Genomic DNA, 22,757 nt, shown 5'->3' with positions numbered 1-22,757 from the left:
ACCTAAAATACCTAATAAAAATGCCCAGCCCAGATCAAGCTCAGACTCACACATGAGCTAACAAATACTCTGCTAACACCCTCTCTCAGATCATGAGTGATCTGATACAATACAATAGTACAATGAAAAGGGATAAAAAACTATACAACATAGAATCACCAAGTAGAACCATGGATACCCAAGCAGTGGGTGATCAAGCCACCACCAAGGTGCCTCGGAGAGAACCTGATGTCGATGTCGATCGTACCAAACACCTGAAAATAGAGAAGATCATAGCATGTCTCTGTGTCCATCACCAATGTCTCGCAGTAGCATACAAGACCATCCTGTCAAAAATGCCTCTAAACATAGGTGACCATGGATTCCCCGCCTTCGGCCAGACCGCCAAAGTGTCCCCTCATGTGAGCTCCAGACGAAAGCCTCCCGCTCTCTATCAGATAACCAGCTCAGCATGAACCTGGATGTCAATCCCAGCTCCAGGATTTGATTCCACCAGACTGAAGTCGATGCGTCAGGGACGTCCCTCTCGGGAACCTGTGCACCTGTATAAAAGTATAGATGAGGCGCGGCTGCCCCATCTGAACACCCGCTCACACTCCCTCTGTGGCACAAGAGAGTCGTGAGGGATGACCTCATCACCACCACTAGAAAGCGGCCGAGGAAGGGGCCACCAAGCCCTTCCCGCGATCCGAAGAAGAGGATCCCTTCCGCGCCTTGGACTTCACCTTGGTCGGAGGATCGGAGTCGGAGTCTAATGAAGGAGAGGACTCATCGGTAGAGTCAGCATCCCGCTTCGTCTTCTGCTCCTTCCTGGAAGCCGCTAACTTCTTACAGTCCTTCCGCAAATGTCCCTTCTTGCCACAATGGTAAACACTGGGCCTTCGTCTTCTTCTTCCTGTCACCCCTCGCTGAAGCTACATAAGTCTCACCTCCATAATGTGCCGGAAGCCGCCCCTGTAATCTCAAGGATGTCTCATGGTTGTCCTGATCAAAGTCTTCAAGAAGAGGAAAAGGACGGAAAGGTCGAGCAATAGCTCCACAGACGATGTACCATAGCCGCTTCTGCACAAACCAAGCTTTCATGACAGCACTCCATGTGAGATAATCAGGTCCATGTAACTTATCAGCAGTGGAAGTGCACGGAGGAGCCACATGGAGAGGATAAGAAGAGAAGTAGAGAAGAGATGGAATTGAGAGAGGAAACACAGCCAAAACACAAGCACAGACTACAGAAAATGAGAGTTCACATGCAATATAACCCAAAATTTGATCAATAGAAGACAAAATCTGCTGCAGAAAGTTTAAAAATCAATCAAAAACTGCCAAAAACAGCAAAAACGGCCTGAATTAACAGTCACCCAGCCACGAGAGACGCTGAATCAGCAAAACGCAGGCTGTAAACTGGAAAAAAACAGGTAGAAAACTGTTGCCAGCAGCTACAGATGAAAAACGCAGGCAGCAGAGGGTGCGTAGGCAGTAGGCGATGGCAAAACTGCAAAAAAACGCAGGCTGAAAACAGCCCCAAAACAGGTCGCCTGGCTGCGACAGCAGTCGTCTGATCAGCAAGGGTACAAAACAGTCCTGAAATCAACAAGAAAACACAACAGAAACACAAATCCTGAAAACTGATACCATGTCAGAAGTGGAGCAGCGGTGGAAGCATAAACATGTGCTGAAATAAACTGCTGAAACACAAGACAAAAAGAGAAAAGAAAAGAACACGATACAGATGAGAACTCAGATGTATGCACGGGAAATGGAATCCATATATCTGAACACGAGACAGTCGCATACAACAGTGAGTCACTGGCTGCGTGGGCACTGGCACTGGCTCCTCTCTCCACAGAGTCTGCAGATGGTGAAGATGAAGTGACTGACTGAGGAGGAGCCACTGAGTATAAATAGGCTGAAAAAGTGGGGAGCAATAATGCTGGTCGGACAGCATTAAAGCTGGCCGACTGGTGCATAAAATGCTCCACTGGCATAAAATGCCACACCAAAAAAATACCTAAAATACCTAATAAAAATGCCCAGCCCAAATCAAGCTCAGACTCACACATGAGCTAACAAATACTCTGCTAACAACTTCACCCAGAGTTCTCAATACTAAAGGTAGAAGTCTCCAAAGATGCGCAGGAAAATCAACCACCTCAACCCAAATAGGACATGCCTGCCGAAGTACTTCAAATTCCGCCATAGGTCTCCAAGGGACCATATGTACTAATTGACCATCCATAAACGAAAGGATACGTCTCATAATAAAAGCCCGCACTTCCGGGGAGTGAAAAAGGACTTCAAAGAACCCCTTTGGTCCATCATATATTTCTTCAACAAGTGGGCCCTGCACTTGTGCTAATGCATCATCTTGACCCATCTCAGCACTGACAATCATTGACTGCAACCAAGCACGAATTCTCGTGATCAAAGGAGTCCTTCCCGTCAAGTAGAAGATGGGTTCCCTCTCATGGAAAGCAGCAATCTGCTGTAAAACCAGATCTGTACCCATGACAGCTACCACATGTTCCCCTTCCGGTAAAGAACTCGCTTTACCCTCATTGGCTTGAGTGTAGTCCGACATCAGATTATTAGCAAAAGCCAACATAAAATGAAAAGGCCCATCAGGCTGCGAGCATGAAGAATGAACATTAACATTTGGCGTTTACCCATCTCATCCCCATCCATCAACTGGCCAGCATCTTCTGCTAACAAGTCACCATCTGATTCGCCCAAATCCTTATCATCCCAATTCCCGATGTGCTGGTCTAGAAAATCCATGTCAATTCCATTTGACTCCTGCAGTTTATCCATAACCAGGCCTCTTTAGGGCTGCCCAGGTCTGTCCTGAAGACTCGCAGCACATATAACTGACCTATTGAATAACTATGTGCCCATAGACGCGCTCCCAAATCCTGACAGTTCTGCAGTACGCTGGCTCCTCTCTCTCACTCTCTCTCTTTCTCTGTCAATCGCAGAGCAGGGCTCCGCAGGATGGAATGATGCACAGCAGTTCACAGGACAGATCGAGCAGGCTGTTCACAGATAGGCGAGGGCAGGGCTCGAGAAGGGAAAAAAAGACCCTGCGCTGGTCTGACAAGAGGTCTCAAAACAGATCAAACGGCTGTTCACAAATAGATGAGGGCAGGGCTCAAACAGGACAGAAGAGACCCTGCGCTGGTCTGATGAAAGGTGTCAGGCAGTGCGGGAGGCAGGTACAAACGACCGCTGGTCAGGGGGAGCACGTCCGCAAGGAATGCACGTCCACAGATCCGCCATCGCTTCTCTCCATTCTCCGCGAACGACTCTCCTCTCTCCCTCTCTCTCTCTCTCTCATATAAGGGGAAGTTGAATTAATTATGAAGACTGTTTAAGATTCATATGGCTACTAAGTATCACACAAAGTGACTGAAGAGATGACGGCAAACCAAGGAGCCAGATCAGCCTAGTTAAGAACACCTGCATACTCAATGGTGTTCAAAAACCATTGAGGAGGCCTCCCAAACGAACAATATGGCTATGCATTACAGATAGTCCAATTATGCCAACATCCCAAAAATCATAGAAAGTGGAATACCAACAGTACATGTAGTTGCACAAATCCTGTATATTTGGGTTTTCCAAAACCTAATCCTCTAGATGCATAGAGTTTCTGGCAACTAAATGCCTAACCCAAAAAAAGGAGAGATCATATGTGCTCCAATCAGGAAAGCCACAAACCTATGACAAGAGGTCTCCTCAGCTTTAGTACAAAAAAAGCAAGAGCCTTTTGAAATGGTGTCTGGAGACGGTCCGAACAAGTGGAAGACCACACAGCAATATTCTCCAAATGGAGACTTTCAATTTAGAAGGGGTTGTATTGAGCCATCTCACCGTCAATAAAGATTTCCACCGAGATTTTCCCTTGTGGAGACCCGATAAAAAATTGCCCTTATCCATTTAACCTTGCAAGATCCTTGATAAGCAAATGATATATCTGATTTGTAGAGGCTCGCTCTAAGAGATTTTAATTTCCAAAGCTACTAGGAATGTTCCAAGTGCAATGAAGGAAAGGGTTGCCAAACAAGTAGAGAACCAGAAATTGTTGCCCATAGATCATGGTACCCTCAAGGATAGAAGTTCCTTTGCATGGAACCAAATGACTTACAGAGTAGTGCTTGAGGGCTCTAGCGCATCAGCAATATAGACTAGGTTAAATTTGGCCATCCTGTTCAATTGGGAGCAACTTCTTGTTTTCCACCTCTAGAAACAAGTCTAGAAGTGGCCCAAATTTCAACTAGCAAGGAATTGGCCAACAATTGATGGATTGGTAGCAGAGCACCTCTCTTATGCCAAAGACATGTTGCCACCACTCCTAGCCCACCTATTCAACAAGGTCCTTTGTGAAGACTTCCCTAACAATTGGTCAGCTAATACTACAATACCAATCCTAAAAGCTGGAGATCCAGTGGCTCCCACTAACTTTAGAATGAACATGGTTGGCCACATGCTAGCTAAGCTTTATGGATCCATACCAGAGTATGAGTTGAGCAAAAAGGGCAAAAATGTACCATCGTCAGCCATGTGGACAAACAAGGTTCAAGAGAGGGTACTTCATACTTTATCATATCCAGAGTGCAAATTGATGTGGCAACAATTGCATACAGCCATCGAATATCTCATGCCAATGGAAGGAGTTGAAACACAAAGGAAACTTGCTCAAAAGGGCTCCAAAGGGATCAACAGGATGCATATGCCTCTCAAATAGTATGAGGAAGTGATCACAGAGAACATAGCCCTGCAAAACCCTAATTTCCAAAGCCTCTAGCAAAAAGGAATCATCATGCATAATGTAGAGCCAATCCAAGTGGCTCCAAGTTTCCGAGTGTTGTGGAAGGTGTAGCCATGGTCTAGGGGAGATAACCAAGACCACAAATCCTGTTTCAAAACCTCTGAAGCAAAGGCATTCCAATCTTGGAATTCTGGGCCATCCATGAGTCCATGTCTAGAAGTCAAATGCGATGGGTCAACACACATTGAAATCACCCATGATAAATCCAGGTCTTCCAAGGGAGAGGCATGGTCTCACGTTTAGGGGGAGCATGTAATGCCTCCTATCAAGTCTTAAGGTTAGAGGTTTCCTTAATGCTCAAAGGTGTAACACCAGCACCTTCGGACAAAGGCTTGTCTTACGATGCACATAGGTGCACAAGACATTCCATGCATCTTCCAACAATCCAATGTTCTAAACATCATTTGACGTTTTTTCCTTTTTTGACTGCACCTCTTGCCAGCCATGGGCACCATCAGTGAGAGGTGAAAGCAATTGTTTGCCTCTGCCAATCAAGCAAAAGGGGCCAATACATGTCTAGGCAACCCTCAACTTCCACAAAACCAAGGACTCTTACTTTAGAAATTCTGTGAAGTCTACTATTGGCTGCCATGGGAAAACATGCACTAGTTTGTGATCATAAAACAATGACAGCTTGCTTAAAAGCACATCACACTAATGAGGGGATCAGAGCAAGACCTCATAAAGCCCCCTTGAGCCCACAAAAATGTCCTCCACACACTCCCCTTGCATAACACTCATCAATCATGAACATACCAAAGACATTATAGGAATTCTGGCAATAAAGGATAGGATGACCGCTTTTTCATGGAAGTAGGAGAACAAACACAATGCCTTCTTTATATCCACATTAGTAACAATGACATCACTCTCTTCAAAGTCATTGCAATTATCTTGATTATGTTGCACATACTCCCCAAGTAACGTATTGGAAAATTCCAAAAGATACTCCCAATCCAAGTCTTGGGAGTCATCTAACTACCCTACTGCTTGAGCATAGGACAAAGTCTGATCCATCTCCAAATAGGATGATCACTTTTTCATGGAAGGAGAAGAATGAACGAAACACCTTCTTTGTATCCATGGTAGTAACATCTTCAAAATCACTACAATTATCTTGATTATGTTGCACAGACTCCCCAAGCAACGTCTTGGCAAATTCCAAAAGATGCTCCAAATCCAAGTCTTGGGAGTTAACTGACTACCCTACTGCTTGAGCATAGGACAAAAGTGTGATCCATCTCCGAAGCACAAGGCAATGTTTGCGATTCCCCACAAGGCAATGCATTTGTCCCTTATATCGGGGAGGCCTCAACAAACTTGGAGCGCTTGACAAGGGTCTCAACACGTTCCCTGTCTGAATTCAGAACCATTTCATCCTTATCCATATCCGGCTGCAAGACGTCTACCACTGCATCATTGAAAGCGTTATTCAGCTCAGCCACAGGGGAGCGGACGTCCCGTTCTCAGTCCTGCCCCCCCTCCCTCTCTCTCTCTCTCTCTCTCTCTCTCTCTCTCTCTCTCTCTCTCTCTCTCATCCATCACTGTGTTTCTCTGCAGGCACCCTCTCATTGTCTCTCTTTCACTCTCTCTCCCTCTGTTCGCTGCACTCAGAGGGTCTAAAGGATGAGCTCTGGTGGCACACGAAGTAGGGTGCAGCAGCAGCTGCGCAGGTCAAGGGAAGATGCCCCACAGGCTGCACACAGGAGGACGAGATCTGACACCCCTGCCCCTGCACATTGCAGGACACAGTGGCAGCAAATCATGCAGGACAGGAACAGTCGCCCTCTCTCCCTCAGTTGAATTCTCTCTCCATCTCTGTCTGGAGCTGTGCACAGGCTAACAGGTACACATCAAGGGCAGCAGATGCGTGCAGTAGCAACACGGGCGCACAACTGGTGCACAAGGCAGAATTCACGCTATGGCAGGGCATCCCCCAGGCTATAGCAGGACGCCCCACAGGCGGTGTGCAGGGCAGCAGATCAACCACTCCAGCTCTCATCTCTTCTCCTCTCTTCCCTCTCTCTTTTTCTTTTTTCCATAATAGGTAATTGTACTAATTGCAAAAAAAAGTACAAGACTACATGATTACAAGATGCAAGATGGCTCTAGGCCATCATGCCGCATAACCTCGCTTTACAAAAGATCAAATAACTAAAAGAGTACAAAAGTCACGGAAAAGAAGCAATTAAGATTACCATATGCCAAGGGACCAAGTCCTCCTTGGAAAGGAGATCAATGTGTTGAATCAGATCAAGCTGCCAATGTAGAAGACATTTCAACTTGGCGCAGTGAGTTTGCACACCACATGCGGAATCAAAAACAAAAGCATTCCTAGTTGTCCAATTGTGCCAGCAACCCTAGCTCTCTCTCTCACTCACACTCTCTTTCTTTTTTTCATGAATAAGAGTATATTAATGTATGGAAATATTTACATCAGGCCTTCAGGCGAACCAAACAAAAAGGAAAACAACTGTAATGAAGCCATCAGGCTATTAGAACAACCATTCTACATGAGTACCACTAAGAGATCACACCGAAAGGACAACAGGAGCAAAGCGAACAATAGCCAGCTAGGGCACAGCAATGTCAAGAAGAACCAGGTCAGCTGATATCATAGAAGTGATCTGACATAGCACTAAACCACGAACACGGGCCACATGACCATGGATGCCCAATACCGAATCAAAAATAAAGGCATTACGAGTGCGCCAAATATGCCACAGGGCTGTCCACTTAAGGAAATGGAAAAGACAATAATAATCTAAGGGCAAAGAAGACATAGAGGGCATGTTTCCCATAATCCACGAACGAGGAAGCATCCGTTTCTGAGTCACCGAAGACCACACGTGGGAAATGAAACTCCAAATCTGTCGAGCAATAGGGCAAGAGACAAAGAGATGAAGCAATGTCTCATCACATGTAGAGCAAAAACCACAACAACCACCAAAAATCTTTTGGGCACGCAACACATCCCCAGTTGGAAGACCCCCAATGAGCAACCTCCACATGAACACTTTACCCTACTATGGAACCTTAGATTTCCAAAGTTGTATAAATCTTTCCTGCCATTTCTTTTACTATCCTGAATATGCCATAGTTTATTAACCTTCCCAGTGACCCATTTCTTGGCCTCCACCATCTAATGATATATCTGATTAGCTGACCTCTTCTCGAAATCATCAAGAAGCACAAACATCCAGTCACACCATGTTTGCAATGGTTGTAATGTAGGCAAGGGAGCGAACCTCTGAATTTTATCCTGTATGGATGACCAAATGTCACTATATCCGCAAGGAACCCGAAAGTACTGACGAATATGCCTAAAAGAATAAAGACGGGGCTGCTTGCCCAGGAAGAACACCATCAACGACAATCTGCAACCCCAAACGAGCCATCTGATTAAACTTATCTCTCTGCAAACTTTTATCCGGCTAGTCCAACAACCTATAGGAGGCCAGTACTTATGCTTGCAGCGAATTCTCCTCCTTACGACTATCAAGAGAGCACCAAACTGCAAAACGTAACATCTCTTGCCAAGATGCAATCAAATGAGGAAGGAGAAAAGACTAAGAGACCTTAATAGGCTTCGAGGAATTGAGCACATGCCACCATGAGGCATGAATAACCATGTTACCATGAGATATGCTAGTCTTTTCTATGAAAAATTTAGCAATATCTGACCAAGGATGACTCTGTACACATAGGGCCTGCAAAAGGGTTAGCCTCAAAGCAGCCATATGCAAGTTAACATCCAGCAAAGCTTCACCCCCATCCTTTTCGGAGTAGTGACATGCTACCACAAAATCCACACCTATCCCAAACCATTGCATTTCTTTTTCCACAACATGAATCTGATAGGCTGGACCAATTCCAAAAGGGACTTCTTAGTCCAGGGAAGCAGTGGCAGAAAAAACGAAATCATGCTAATCATAATACACTAAGCAAGTTTAAGTTGGACATGTAGAGGCCAGCCTTGAGATTTCCAGTACATAAACCTATCATGAATTCGGGAGCCCATCCAATCTAGCAAGGCATGAGAGGCTACTTTCACACTAATAGAATATCCCAAGTGTCTGGTTATATTTCCCCCTTGAGATAACAATACCATGCCAGCCCAATGCCTGTAGATAATTCTCCATACAAGAGAGAAGAGTAGATTTCTGAGTATTAATATGAAGACCCGATGCCAAAGTGAAAAGATTCCACGCCACCATTGTCCAATTAACATTAGTGCGATCTGCCTTAAGAAACATAAAAGAATTGTCTGCCAAAGACTGACCCACAAGTTGGGTACCAGAGGAAAGAGACAAGCCAACTACCTCGCCTTCAGCTCTGGCCAACAGTTTATATTTTGCATGTTCCTCTTCATGAAGAGATTGGACCCTGCCTTTCAGCCATTCAATGCATGTGAGCAAGTCATTGTTAGAGTCCCCAGTCTGACAGAGAGACAACGAATGAGCTAACAAGGATTGAGCATGCTGCAATTCAGCTCGAAACAAGGAAGCATGCTGAATACCATATTGTTGGGATAACACTTGCACATTATCCCTAAAAACCGCCCATGCTTCCATCCCTCTAGAGAGAACCTTGGAGCTAAAAGAGGCTATTAGTTGCTGAACACCTTCCAAAAACTGATTGTGCTGCAAAAAAGATTGATTAAACCGAAGAGGGAGGCGGGCAAGGAGAGCCTTAAATGCATGAACACGTCTGTGCCTCATTTACAAGACCAAAGGGTAATGATCTAACAAAACATGTTGTTTTTCCATGCGCATCTCAATGATTGCAGGAAGAAAAGAGTCACTTTGACAGATGTATATCCCATCCAGTCGGGCCCAAGTGTTTGGATGCTGACAAGAACAATAAGTATATCCAGCTTGTGATGGATACATCCAGGACCACATGTCCTGTTTCAAAGATGCCGCTGCAAGAGGGTCCCAAGCCTGTCGCTCGGGACCATCCATAACCGAATGCGGAGAGGTCGACTACTCTACAAAAACACATGCATTAAAGTCCCCCATAACAAAGCCTGGACGACCCATGGCAAGGCAGTGCAAGTCTTCCCAAAGCTGACAACATTCCCTTACATTAGGAGCATACACGGCTACCATCCACAAAACCTCACACTCAAAAATTATTTCGAGAATCAAAAATCGGCCATGTGGGTCTTGAGAGACCAACAATGGTTGTAGGGAGGATTTGACAGCCAACATAACTCCCGATCTGTGCGGAGAACGACCACTAAAGAAAACTGCATAATCCTTATATACATATGAAGATCCAGCCAAAGCATGTTGTTTATGCTCCACAGCACAGAAAACATCCCATTCTCCATCTAGCACCACTTTCCACAAACCGATACTGTTTTCTGCCCGAAGAAATGCCTTTCAAATTCCACACTACAATTTTCATGATGAATCACAATTGAAAAGAACTACTGAACTGCCGCTTTTCCTTTCCCTTTACATCAATAGCTTTGGCAGCCTGGAATCTCTCCATTTCACCTCCAATAACATCAACAAGATCTGCCTTCTGCAAGCCAGCAATGGAAGCACGGGAAGGGAAGTGCTGGTGCTGGGAGCAAAAACCATCCTGAGGAGGCACAAGCCTCCCACGCGCATCGAATTGCAAGGCGAAATCAGAAGGCCCTTTATCTTCTACTGCCAAAGTACGCGAAGATTGGGGTTTCATATAAAACCCCTTTCCTCTACGTTGAAAGGTTTGAGTACTAGGGGGCGGCGGAAGATGCACAGGAATGGGGCAAGAATCTTGTCTTGCATTACGACGAACCACAGTAACCCAGGAATCCTCCTGAAGAGGCAAATTCCGCCCATCTGCAAGCAAAGCACACTTCCCACCACCATGGGAAACGACCTTCTGGCCATCATCCCGGTCTTGTTGGGAAAGTTGCTCATGATCAGCCATGGGCTTTTGAAACATCTCGTAAGGGAGATGGTCTTGCATTTCCGTATTTGGGTCCATGGGGCATTGCCTACCTCCATATTTTTGTTGCATTCCGAAATGAAATGGCCTAACTAGCCACATCGAAAACAGTGTCCTGCAAAAGTACCCCATTTCAGCTCGTACACCAATGTTTGTAACCCTGGAATCTCAAAGTGAATCTTCATCCGGCGGGGTTTCCCTGTATTCCAAAGCTTACATGCCCTATTTTGATTGCGAGAAGCCAGCCGAGGTTCTACCAAAACCTCCCCAATGGATCTCAAAACTAGAGGGAGGAGTCTCCAGAGATGGGCAAGGAAGTCCACCACCTCAACCCAAATAGGACATGCTTGTCTCAGCACCTCTTGAAACTCAGCCATGGGTCTCCAAGGGACCACATGAACTAATTGCCCATCCATAAACAGAGGAATGGTTGCATAATAAGAGTCTGTACTTCTGCAAAACGAAAAAGAACCTCAAAGAACCCCTTCAGGCCATCATATATCTCTTCCACCAGGGGGACTTGCATACGCCCCGAGACATCTTCGGAGCATTGTTCAAAACTGGCAAGCATAGACTGTAGCCAAGCACGAATTCGGGTGATCAAAGGAGTCCTTCTAGTGAAATAAAATATGGCTGCCCTCTCATGGAAGCAGCTATCTGTTGTAAAACCAGGTCAGTTCCCATGACTGCAACTACTTGTTCCCCATCCAGTAGTGCATTAGCTTTATCCGGTAGTGCAAATTCGCCATTATAGAAGTAGATGGTGATCACAAGATGTGTCACTGTATACTAATAGGCTGTGTCCCACCAGATTTGGGCTGGGAGTGACTTCTACAGGCCCTGTGTGGAAACACTCTACGCAGGAATAGTAAGTGCAAAAGGAGTTCTCTTTCCTTCAGTCGTTTACGCAGACGCCACAGGCAGAAGGGATGCCAAATCTGTGGTATCCACGAGGGATCCTGAAAAGCCTTCTGGCTATACGAAATGATATCAAGACATTGCAACTAGCAAGGGTGGCATCTGCAGCTAAAGTTAAGCCCAAACGTGCCATACGATTAAATTTTAGTCTGAGCTCATGTTTGCCTTCCCAAGAAAGTAATCGCGAGGCTGCCAACAGTTCCTATTGAAAAGAGTTAGTAGCTAATCGATCCTCGGCTGGATGCCATTAAGCCTTCTGGAGAACCACTTTCCAGGAACATACCAAGTGAGCAAGTAGGGATGATGAAGGACTAGAAAACCAAGAGTCTGCATTAAGCACATGCCACCAGGAGCTCCGAATTTGAGTATTACCATGCACAAGCCCGTGATTCTCAAGAAAATAACAGGCTATCAAGACCCACGGGTGATGATCCAAGCACATGGCGCGAAAAAGAGACCAACGGAGTGCCAGCATATGAGTTTCGGCATCCAAAATAGCCCCACCACCCATGCATTTGGGGGTACATGCATGAGACCAAGAGATCCATGAAATACCTGCATGTAAGGAGTCCTTCTTCCATAACATGAATCAAATGCACTAAGTAAGAGCATTCAATGTAGTAGTAGTCCAAGGCAGCAATGGCAAAAAATATGTGAGCATTGGCAACATAACTGTCTGAGCCACTTTGAGGCGAACATGGAAAGGCCAAGTCTGTGACTTCCAATACAGAAACTTAGCTGTCAGTTTCCGCGAAATCCACTCTAGTAGTTGCTTCGGCCGAACGTCAACACCCAAAGGATACCCAAGATGCCTGACAATGGAACCACAGGGAACAACCATTCCCTGCCAGTCCAGTGATTGCAAATCTAACTCCGTGCAACTGAGAATGGCTGATTTCAAAGCTGTTGAGATATTTGCAATCACACCTACTTTAGTCCCTTTGTGAGAAGCAGTGAGAGCTCAAGACCAAAATCCCATATGCACAGTAGGAGAAAGTACCACCACTCAATTCCTATAAAGCATTGTACTTGCACTCTCTTTCTAATGCAATGATAGTACTCTTTTCTTTCCAGTAAAGTGTCATGTCACTGTCAATACACAAGATTGTGTTTATGAGTCCAAGTCTCAATCTTGGAACCTAATTCACTTGTGTAACAATTTTTCCTAGTCAGGATCAATGTCTTCATGAGTTCCTTTTTCCTCTTTCAACCTCCATAGCTTCCACATCTGCCATGCTCTGATATGGGCAGTTGGAGAATCTTTGCCCATATTTGACTTGAGAGACCAGCAGCAAATTAGCTTCAAATTACTAAGAATAACTAGCAATGAGTTTATCTTTGTATGTGTCAAAAGACACAAGCAATGGCAGTGAAGTATCAAAAGATACTAGCTTGAAATTTAATGTTTATTGCTTGAGTTTGACTTGATGGTCTTCAAAAACTCTCCATAGCTTTCCCTCCTTGCTGATTTGATGGTTGAATACTTGCTGAAAACTTCAAATTAGAGTGTCCTTGGCTTAGTTTAAGTGGCAGGAGAGAGAAAATGAAGGAAAAATGAGCTTGAAGGTAAGTGGCTATGGCTGTCCTGTCAAAACACGGACCAACGACTAGTAAATGAGCTCCCACGCGCTCCACAGGTTGAATCTGCTCAAACCCTTTGAGGTGGAGGACCCTCACTAATGGGTCTAACTCCCCCTAAGAGGGTACTCATTTTGCCTGAGTTGAGAGATCTAAGCCTTCAAAGTGGTCACTGTCAAAACTGCGCCCAAATTTGCAAAAATGAAAATGCCTGGCATGGTGTGCATCAATCTCCTTGATTTTTGTGCCAAGAAGTTGCACCTTGACCTGAAGAACAACTCTCGAGAAGAAAGCTCGAAGAGATATGACCTGATTAATGAGATATGGCTGCTCCAACAAAGGTAGGTAGGTGCTATCCACAGACACAATTATGGCAGCAACTTTGAAAAGAGGCAATGCTGAAGCTATAGTTGCCCAATCTCAATGATTGAGGTACCAAGGAGGATATTTGGAAGTAGAGAAACACTTCTCTAGAAGGAAGTTCAGAGAGATTTGGCCTATGGAGAGAGATATGGAAGCTTCAAGTTGACATGGTACTACTGTCTATGGCTGCCATGGAAGCTTCATTGAAGGTAGGAATGCAAATGAAGTTGGAGATAGGGTCCAGTACTCAAACTGAGCTGAGCACAATTCGAAAGGAGCTGAAAGGAGTGAAAGGAGAGTTGGGTTTCATACCTGGCAAACCCGCATCAAACTGATCCTGATGAAGAAGAGCCTCTAGGCCATTACCACTGGAAAAAAAAGAAGCCTCGTGATGCAGATCTTACTGTCACTTGGCAAAAGAACGATGATAAGGTTCAGGCCATTATCAAACTGGAGCTAGATGACAGCTATATCCGCCATGTGGATAACTGTGAGACCTCACAGGATACATGGAAGAGACTTGACACCTTGTTCAGTGCACAGTCTAAATCATCAAAGTATGGTCTCCTGATTGAGTTTTTCAGGCTTGAAATGAAGTCCATCACATCACTTGCCACACATCTAAATTACATGGCAGGACTTCTAACCCAACTCGCAGGAATCAACATTAAAATGAAAGAAGATGTTTGCATCGGTGTTCTACTTAAGAGTTTGCCTCCTGAATATAATAATGTATCAACAACTTTAATCAACATGCCAAATCCTGAACTTGTTGATATCCAAGCATCATTGTTATGTTACTGGTTTACTGCTCTGGTCAAACTATAAATAGTTTATGCTACAGCATATGCTATAATCAAGACGGAAGAAACTGACAATTAAGGATTCACAAAACCAACAATGGAAACAATGTTTCATACACCCCAAAAAGCCCAACATTCAAATCCTATGGGCATAAAACCCGAGATTGAAATGTCTCTCCAAGGTCAAGTAGATATGGAAAGACATCCTACAAAATCAATGAAACACTATATGAGGAGATGTTGACCATGCTCCGTGCTGAAATGCGTATCATGAGGAAGTAAATGAAAAGTGATATACAAGAGCAGGTTCAAGCTGAAATGATGGAAGAACTAAAAAAAAAGATACAACAAACACTAGATGCACACATGGCATAGAAAAACTCGATCTCTAACCTAAAGAAGAGCTAGAGGAATGCAAAAAGAAATTAGACCCACAAAAGGCATCACAAATCACACGGGAGCTGCAAAAAGAAATTGATGTTTTAAAAAAGATGCACAACTATGCAAGTGTGGTGGAAGGAACCCAAAAGAAAATGGACAACGTTGAGAATGTTGTCAAAGAAAGTGCAAAATAGATAGATGTGGCAAAAAAGAACAAAGGAACGCATGCCAACAAAATGTAAAAAGATAGGCACTCCACATAAGAGTGGTTGGACTAGATGAGAAAAGCTCCCAAAATGAAGATGCTACAACTCTTGCCACGAAAATTAGTGCTACAAATGTACCCATCATTGGGGCTAGCGAGTCGAGAAAGACGACACAAAAACAAAAGTCCTCATCCTGAACTTTGGAGACTTCAAAAAAAAGAGAGCCTTCCTCTCCAAGAGGATTGCTCTCAAAGGAGAAAAGATCTACCTAGATGAAAACCTTACCCCATCCCAGATAGCCCACAGGAGAGAAAATATGTCACGTGTTCTAGAGGCAGGAAAGCAAGTAAATGGGCCGTCTACAGAGATGGAAGAGTCATTATCATAGAGAAAAGGACAACATAATAGTGTGCAGCTTATGAGACCCTGAAGTTTACATTATGGAACTGCAATGGCTCCCTTAAGACAAATGCAAGTTATTTTGAGCATACTTTCAAAGGGATAGACATTGCTATGCATACTGAGACACACCAATGTAAAGACAACCGTCTACTTGATGTACATGGATATAGATGGGAAAGTACATATCGCCCTTAGCCTAGGAGGGACTAGGGGATCAAGAGGTGTGGCAATTCTATTTAAAGAAGAGCTCCGAAATACAATCCAAGTGGTACATAGCGATACCGAGGCAAGATACATGTGGATCAAGTTACGTATAAATAGAACTCAAGACATATACATTGCCATATGCTACTTTCCCTCTACATACTCTAAGTTTTCCCCTAAAGAGGCATCCCCGTATACACCACTATATGAGGACATAATGAGATTTATGAGCATTGGGGATGTTTTACTAGCAAGAGACTTTAATGAATGCACAGGAAGCAACCAATTTGCTTTCTTTGACACTAGCAATGAGATGTTCAAAGATATTGCACTAGATGAAGTGGGATTAGGTAGATCAGCCCAAGATAGAGAGAGAACAAAATATGAAATACACCTACTGACATTGGGAAGTGCATATGGTTTAACCATCCTTAATGGTCTACCACAATGGCCACAATCTAATGGTTTCACATGTTGGAATAACAAGAAAGGGTCAAGCATAGTGGACTATTTGATTGGATCACCCAACTTGCTACCTGACATAAAAAGCTTTGAAATCTCAAACAAACCAATTGGATTAGCAGCAAACCATGCTATTCTAGCTTTCACAATGCAATATGGCCATGTACACGAGGCACAATCACACATACCAAAATCACCAGGCTATGATTTTGTGGAAGCAACCTCACACAGATAGAGCACTATTGTGCAAGATGCATTGAGGGAGCTAGACACACAAGCCTCTCTAGATGAGTTTACAAAACAGCTCGCCAAGATAATACATACTTCAACAGCCTATGCTTTCCCACACACTACAATGTCAGATAAGCCTCCACAAGGTAATGCCCCCACAGAATGGTCGGTATGATAATGAGTAGAGAGACAATCACATTTTTAGCAAGAGATGGCACTTGGCATATGTACACACCAGCATGCTCGGACACTTTTCAAATGATTGGTACGCAAATAGAAGTGAGAATACCTGAGTAGACTAGAAACAAAAATGTATTCCATGTTCTTGGGAGAGGACAGCAAGAGAGCATGGAAAAGGGATGTGCATGAGAGCCAGCCACCTATACAAATTACTACATCGAATGATTGGCATGAATATGCTTGCACACTTTATGATGTTCATGGCGAAGAGCCTATGCCACTCCCCTCAGCCTCAAGACCAGAAAATTGCAGATGTTTCACAGAAAAAAAAGTGAGGAATGCCATATGGAAACTGAAAAATGGGAAAACCCAAGATCATGATGGTTTAGTAGCAGAACACTTCACACATGCCTGTGATATCTTGGCACCAGTGCTGGCTCTCATCTTTAATAGGACAGTCTAAGGGATTCCAACCAATTGGTCAAACCATACTGTTCTGCCGCTCTTTAAGAGTGGAGACCCTGCGCTACTTAGTAACTATCGAACTATCATGATTGGACACATGTTGGCCAAAATATATGGCTCTATTGTGGAACAACCATTGAGTGAATGGGCCAAGATGCATGGCCTGAGATGAAAAAGTGACGCTGGCTTCAGGAGGGGATGCACAACTCTAGACCATATTTTTACATTTTCCAGCCTGTTTGTGCAGTGATCCATTCAATGCAGGGCTGGAGATGGTTGACATTGAGCTCCTAATTAATAATGCCATCAACAAGTAAAATAGAGAAGCAGATAATGCTCTTGACACAGTAAACAGGCGGCTCGTAGAGAAATCAAGAAACTTGAGACAGTGCGTGCTTCACTAAAGGAAAAGATGGAATCTCAAATCAGCTGGTGTGTGTGTGGAGGCAGCTCTGAATTATATGGTTGTGAGGACCAGACATGCAGGTGCATTGGGAAGCAGGTCATTGCGTCAATCAAAGTGTGTATCTCTTTTATCTTCAAGCACATGTTGTCTCAGTACTTTTCTTATACAGTAAACAGAGACGTTTTGGTTTCTGACAGCTAAATTATCAGCCTATTTAGTACAGAACCATGATATGTTGCTTTACAAATAAAGACATCCCTATTATATGTAAATGTGTTAGCATTTAAAATGCTGTGATATTCATTCATTGCATACATTTCTTGTAGTCCTTCAAGATGTTTACGAGTAAATTCATCACCGTATGACTCTATCACAAGCTGCCTAGAATATATGCTGATTGAGGATCCAATGTACAGATGCTCCAAGTGAATTTCAGGATGAGAGACCCTTTTTAAAAATATTCTTTGGTTCTTAATGTCAAACTGCAAAATACAACTCAATAGGTTTTAGTATACTGACTCTGGAATTTAGGTTGAAAAATTAGACTAGAGATTCTCTCTTGCAATCATCTATCCATAGAAGCTTCTCAGGAAAAAATTATGTCAGATGTTCAGTCCGCTTTTTTGGGATTACAAACAGCAGTAAAGAAATGCTTCATGCAGTTCATCTAGATGGTTAGACTTATAACAGTGACAATTCTTAAACATATGCACCCACCATTTCTATAGATTGATCATGTGTATAATAGAACAACTGGTAATGCCAAATAAGAAGTGTTTGTGGATCCAACCATCGAACAATGAACGCATAGCGACACCCTTCACCACTTCTTGTATCCATTTGGGGTTATGATAAAACTTAGTTATAGCACTCCGATCCTGCAAAGTTTGATAAAGAAAAATTGTTAAGCATCTATTCAGGCAAAAGAAATCTATCAAGATTCAAAACATTTCAAAACTTCTGTCCTTTTTTGTAAAGATTACTCAGGATATATGATGGTTCACTGAGATTCGGATGTATCTAACTATTGTCACTTAGGCTGATTTGGCCTCCCTTCTTGCCTCCCCCCCCAAAAAAATCTCTCTCTCTCTCTCTCTCGCTCTCGTAAAAGGTAATTGCATTAATTACGAAAAAAGTACAAGATTACATGACTACAAAATGCAAGATGGCTCTAGGCCATCGTGCATAGTCATGGTGAAGGTACAAAGGAAGCAAAGTGCCTAAAGGGAGGCAGAAGAAACTCCAATGTGCCAAACAAGCACATCTTGTCTAGGGAGAATATATGTTAAACTCAATCAAGTCTAGCTGCCAATGAAGAAGCCCTTTCAAGCGGGCTATATGACTTTACGTGCCCGATGAAGCGTCAAAATAAATACATTCCTCATGATCCATATGTGCCAACAAACCTAGAAGTGTAAGAAAGAAAGGAGCAATTTCACGTCAGTCTACACGAGGTCCATAAACTTGGGATGTCCAAAGGCCCAACCCTTTGGAGACATCAATAGCCCAACCACTTGGAACCAAATGGCCAAGAGTAGTGACCAAACCTTCCATGCAACCCACAAGAAAGGAGCCAATGGCAGGGGTTCTCAATCGAGACAAAAGAAGCAGCAACCATTGGGAATCCTTCTCTCAAAAAGTGCCAAGGCAAGAGGAAGCCCACCAATCAACATATGCCAAATGAAGACCTTGGATCAAAAAAGCATTTTGTTAAGCCAGCTTATCATTACCACAAATTTCCACCACACTTGGAGGAACATGAAAATAGTGCCGAACCAATTTGAAGGACATAATAGCCTCACTGATAGGTAGAAGGGCATCAGCAATAGTGATGAGCCCAAAGCACACCATCCTATTCAACATCAGCCTTTGTTCATCTTTGTCTTGCCAAGAGAGAAGCTTCGAAACCACCAATACTTACGCTTTCAGGGAGTTTGCCACCTTCTAATCCCAGAAGTAAGTGCCAAAAAGATTTAACAAGGACCAACCTCCAAGAGTGGACCAAATGATTCGATCAACATAGAAGACTAAAGATGGATAGACTGTTCGGCATTAACCACATGTCACCATGAAGCAAAAATCCTAGTGTTTCCATGCTTAATACCCCGAGTCTCAAGGAAGAATCTAGCAATCAAGGGCTAAGGTTGCCTACTCTCACACAAGGCTTGGAACAATAACCAACAAAGAGCAATCATGTGTATCTCCAAACCCAGGATAGCCTTGTGAAAAATACCCTAACACAGAAACACAAATAACACCATACGACAAAGCACAAACTGATAGAAGAACACTGTTAGGATTAGGGTCACTCAGAGACAATGAACTCAAAGAATGAATGAAATGATATGACTATTGAATATACAATGCTCATGCAGCAAACACACTATGTAATGAATGAATATTGTACCTCAAACACTTGTATCTCAAGGATTAGGGTTGGGGTAATGAGCTAGAGAGTGTGTCGTACTCCAAATGGATCCTGAATCACACCAAGGCAACCTCCAGATGTCGAACACCACAATGCAGCCAAGGAAGGCTAGATCTGATGCAGAGGGCAATGTAAGAGCGAGGTTGACTAAAAATGCAAGTGAGGAGAGAGAAAACAGCAAATGCAGGCTGCAGGAGAGAGAAAGACTAAAAACGAAGGAAAAGCCAGTAGCAACAGTCAACATGCTGAAATCAGCTCCGAACAGTGTATGGTAGGCTGGAAACGGGCGCCAAACTGTTGTAGACAACAATGGCCAGCTTTGACCACAATGTCCTCTGCGTCTAGGGTGTGGGCAACAAGCTGAAATACTTGAAATCTACGAAAATGAGATTAAGGCTGAATGGAGGGCAACATATCTATTAATAGAAATTTTGGAACCTCCCAAGTGGGTTTGTGGTTATGGGATACAAACACTCTCTAGGAATACATTTCTTTTTAAATAAACAAGGTTTCTACCTTACTTGAGCATGTTTTGCAGCTATTTAAATGAAGCTACTGCATTTTTAGCTCAACAAGCCCCACCACCCATTCTTTTAAGAATACAAATATAGTGCCAGGAGATCCAAGAGATACCCATCCATGAAGAATCTTTTTTCCAAAGCAAAAACCAAACGGGTTGAGTAATTTGTTGCAAATGAGACTTCGGACAAGGGAGCTAGTATGAAACCTTCGGTATCATGATTGTCTACACTATTTTTAATCTCATGTGAAAAGGCCAAGCTTGTGATCTCCAATACACAAACTTATCCATAATACCCGAGGTGATCCAATCTACTAGCACTTTAGGCAAAACCTACACTCCCAAGGGATAGCCCAAGTGCCTGAAAATTGAGCCTTCAAGCACCACCTCACCTTGCTAGCCAAAGGCCCGAAGATCACTCTCAGTGAGTGCAGCTAATAAGGGCTGACTTGGATGCATTAATCTGTAGTCTCGAGGCAAGGGCGAATAACTCCCATGTGGCCATTGCTCTTTGTATATTATCTCGATCAATCTTAAGAAACATGAAAGCATCATTTGCCAAGGCTGCCCACCAACAATTGTTCCTATGAAGGGAGAGGGAGTCCGACCACCTTGCCATTGGCCGCTACACGTGACAACATCGTCAACATGGGGTGAGTGGCCAAGGCAAAGAACAAAGGACTTAGCGGCCAACCTACCTAACCAATCGACAAAGGGGGAAAGGGTGTCGTAACACCACCATTGAGCAGAACTCTTTAAGAGAAATCCGTACTGATAGTATTGATAAGTTTGGACCAAAACCCATATTTTGCATCAACTAACCTAGGAAAGAGCATTTCAAATGATCAAAGGCATTTTCAAGGTCCAACTGAACCATCACCATTTCTTGTTTCATGTATTGAGCATAATCTATTCCCATTTAGACATTCCAGATGTTGTGCAGAATATTGCGCCCTCTGATAAATCCATACTGGGCAAGGTGAATAATGTCCGAAAGAGATTCATGCAATCTACTAGCATAAGGCCGTCAAAGATGCAGCCAAATGAGTGGCACAGGTCTCAAGAACTTATTAGTGATACCGTCCCACCCCGAACTCATCTTTAGGCAAGTGCAAGAGGACATCCATGACCTCATCTTGTGTGATGTTCCTATCCAAATTGTTGGCAATATCTGACGGGACTTGATCTTTAACCAGATCACAAAATAATGAGCGGGTAACAACGACTGCATAAGAAACATGGACTGGTTGGTACTTGCAACCATTGCGTGCATAGGGTAGCATGATGTATTCCATATTGTCTAGCAAGTGTTTGCACATTGCATATCAACAGATCGAGGGAAGCTACCCCTTGAGATAGAAGGTCCAATGAAAATTGATGTAGCAACTATTGCATATAGCCATCAAATATCTCGTGTCGGAAGGAGTTGAAACGCAACAAGAGCTTGCTCAAAAGGGCTCAAAAAGGACCAACAAGATGCATTGCATCTCAAATACCATGGGGAAGTGATCAGAGAGAACATAACCCTACAAAACCCCACCTTCAAAACCTCCGGCAAAAAAAATCATCATGCATAATGTAAAGCCGATCCAAGTGGCTCTAAGTTTCCAAGTGTTGCACCAAATGGAAGGTGTAGCCGTGGTCTAGTAGAGATAACCACGACCAGAGATCCTATTTCAAAACTGCTAAAGCAAAGGTATTCCAATCTTGGTATTCCAACCCATCCATGAGTCCATGTCTCAAAGTCGAATACGATGGGTCAACACACACATTAAAATCGCCCACGATAAATCCAGGCCTTCCAAGGAAGAGATAGACTCCCACCTCGCACTATAACTCACAATGACCAAGAACATTGTTAGAAGCATAAAGACCCACCAACCATAGCACTTCCCTATTTCAAATCTGTTGAAGCAAAGGCATTCTAGTCTTGGCATTCCAAGCCATCCATGAGTCCATGTCTGAAAGTAAAATGCGACAAGCCAACACACACATTGAAAAATAGTATAAGACTCTTGTGCTCCATCACACACAAAACCTCTCAAGCATTAGAATGTAAGGTTTTCCACATAGCATGCTACTTGCCAAGTGAAGAAATACCTCAAATATTCCATGTAGCGATTTTCATGATGAGATGGGAAATCAAGGGTGGGGTTGCAACTACCTCGTCATAGCTTTATTTGCCAAAACAACAAGCATGTCCTCATCAAAAAAAATTGCCAACATAGCAAATGCATTTGTCCAATTACCACGCGCTTTTAAAGTCAAGGGCTGATCCATGTCCATTGTGGCATTGTGCGGGTATCTACGATCCCATGGAGTAATAACCTTACCATACTTGTCACAGCCCAACTCAAAGGCCAGACACTTAGGAGACACACATAATGACTCCTGTCGAGCCTTAGAATTAGAGGTCGTCTTAATGCTCAAAGGTGCAACACT

At 43.6% G+C, this 22,757-nt stretch overlaps 1 protein-coding gene across 4 annotated transcripts in view; it reads right to left on the bottom strand.

The window, feature by feature from the left end:
• The window catches only part of LOC148038473 (uncharacterized), a 155,704-nt gene that overhangs the window by 65,529 nt on the left and 67,418 nt on the right, over positions 1 to 22,757 (bottom strand). For 3 of the 4 annotated variants that reach the window (XM_087672456.1, XM_087672430.1, XM_087672439.1), the window contains exons 2-3: positions 18,085 to 18,245; positions 17,683 to 17,849 (exon numbers count right to left, since the gene is read on the bottom strand). In XM_087672456.1, the coding sequence (XP_087528582.1) occupies positions 17,683 to 17,849; positions 18,085 to 18,207 (290 nt within the window). In that variant the 5' untranslated portion in view covers positions 18,208 to 18,245. The remainder of the gene's footprint in view (positions 1 to 17,682; positions 17,850 to 18,084; positions 18,246 to 22,757) is intronic. The other variant, XM_087672447.1, reaches the window with a different exon arrangement.

Source organism: Lygodium microphyllum, chromosome 3 (assembly GCF_053477565.2).
Source record: "Lygodium microphyllum isolate KBCC chromosome 3, Lygodium_microphyllum_v1.1.10, whole genome shotgun sequence".
Classification (NCBI taxonomy): Eukaryota; Viridiplantae; Streptophyta; class Polypodiopsida; order Schizaeales; family Lygodiaceae; genus Lygodium; species Lygodium microphyllum.
This window is presented reverse-complemented; position numbering and strand designations above follow the sequence as displayed.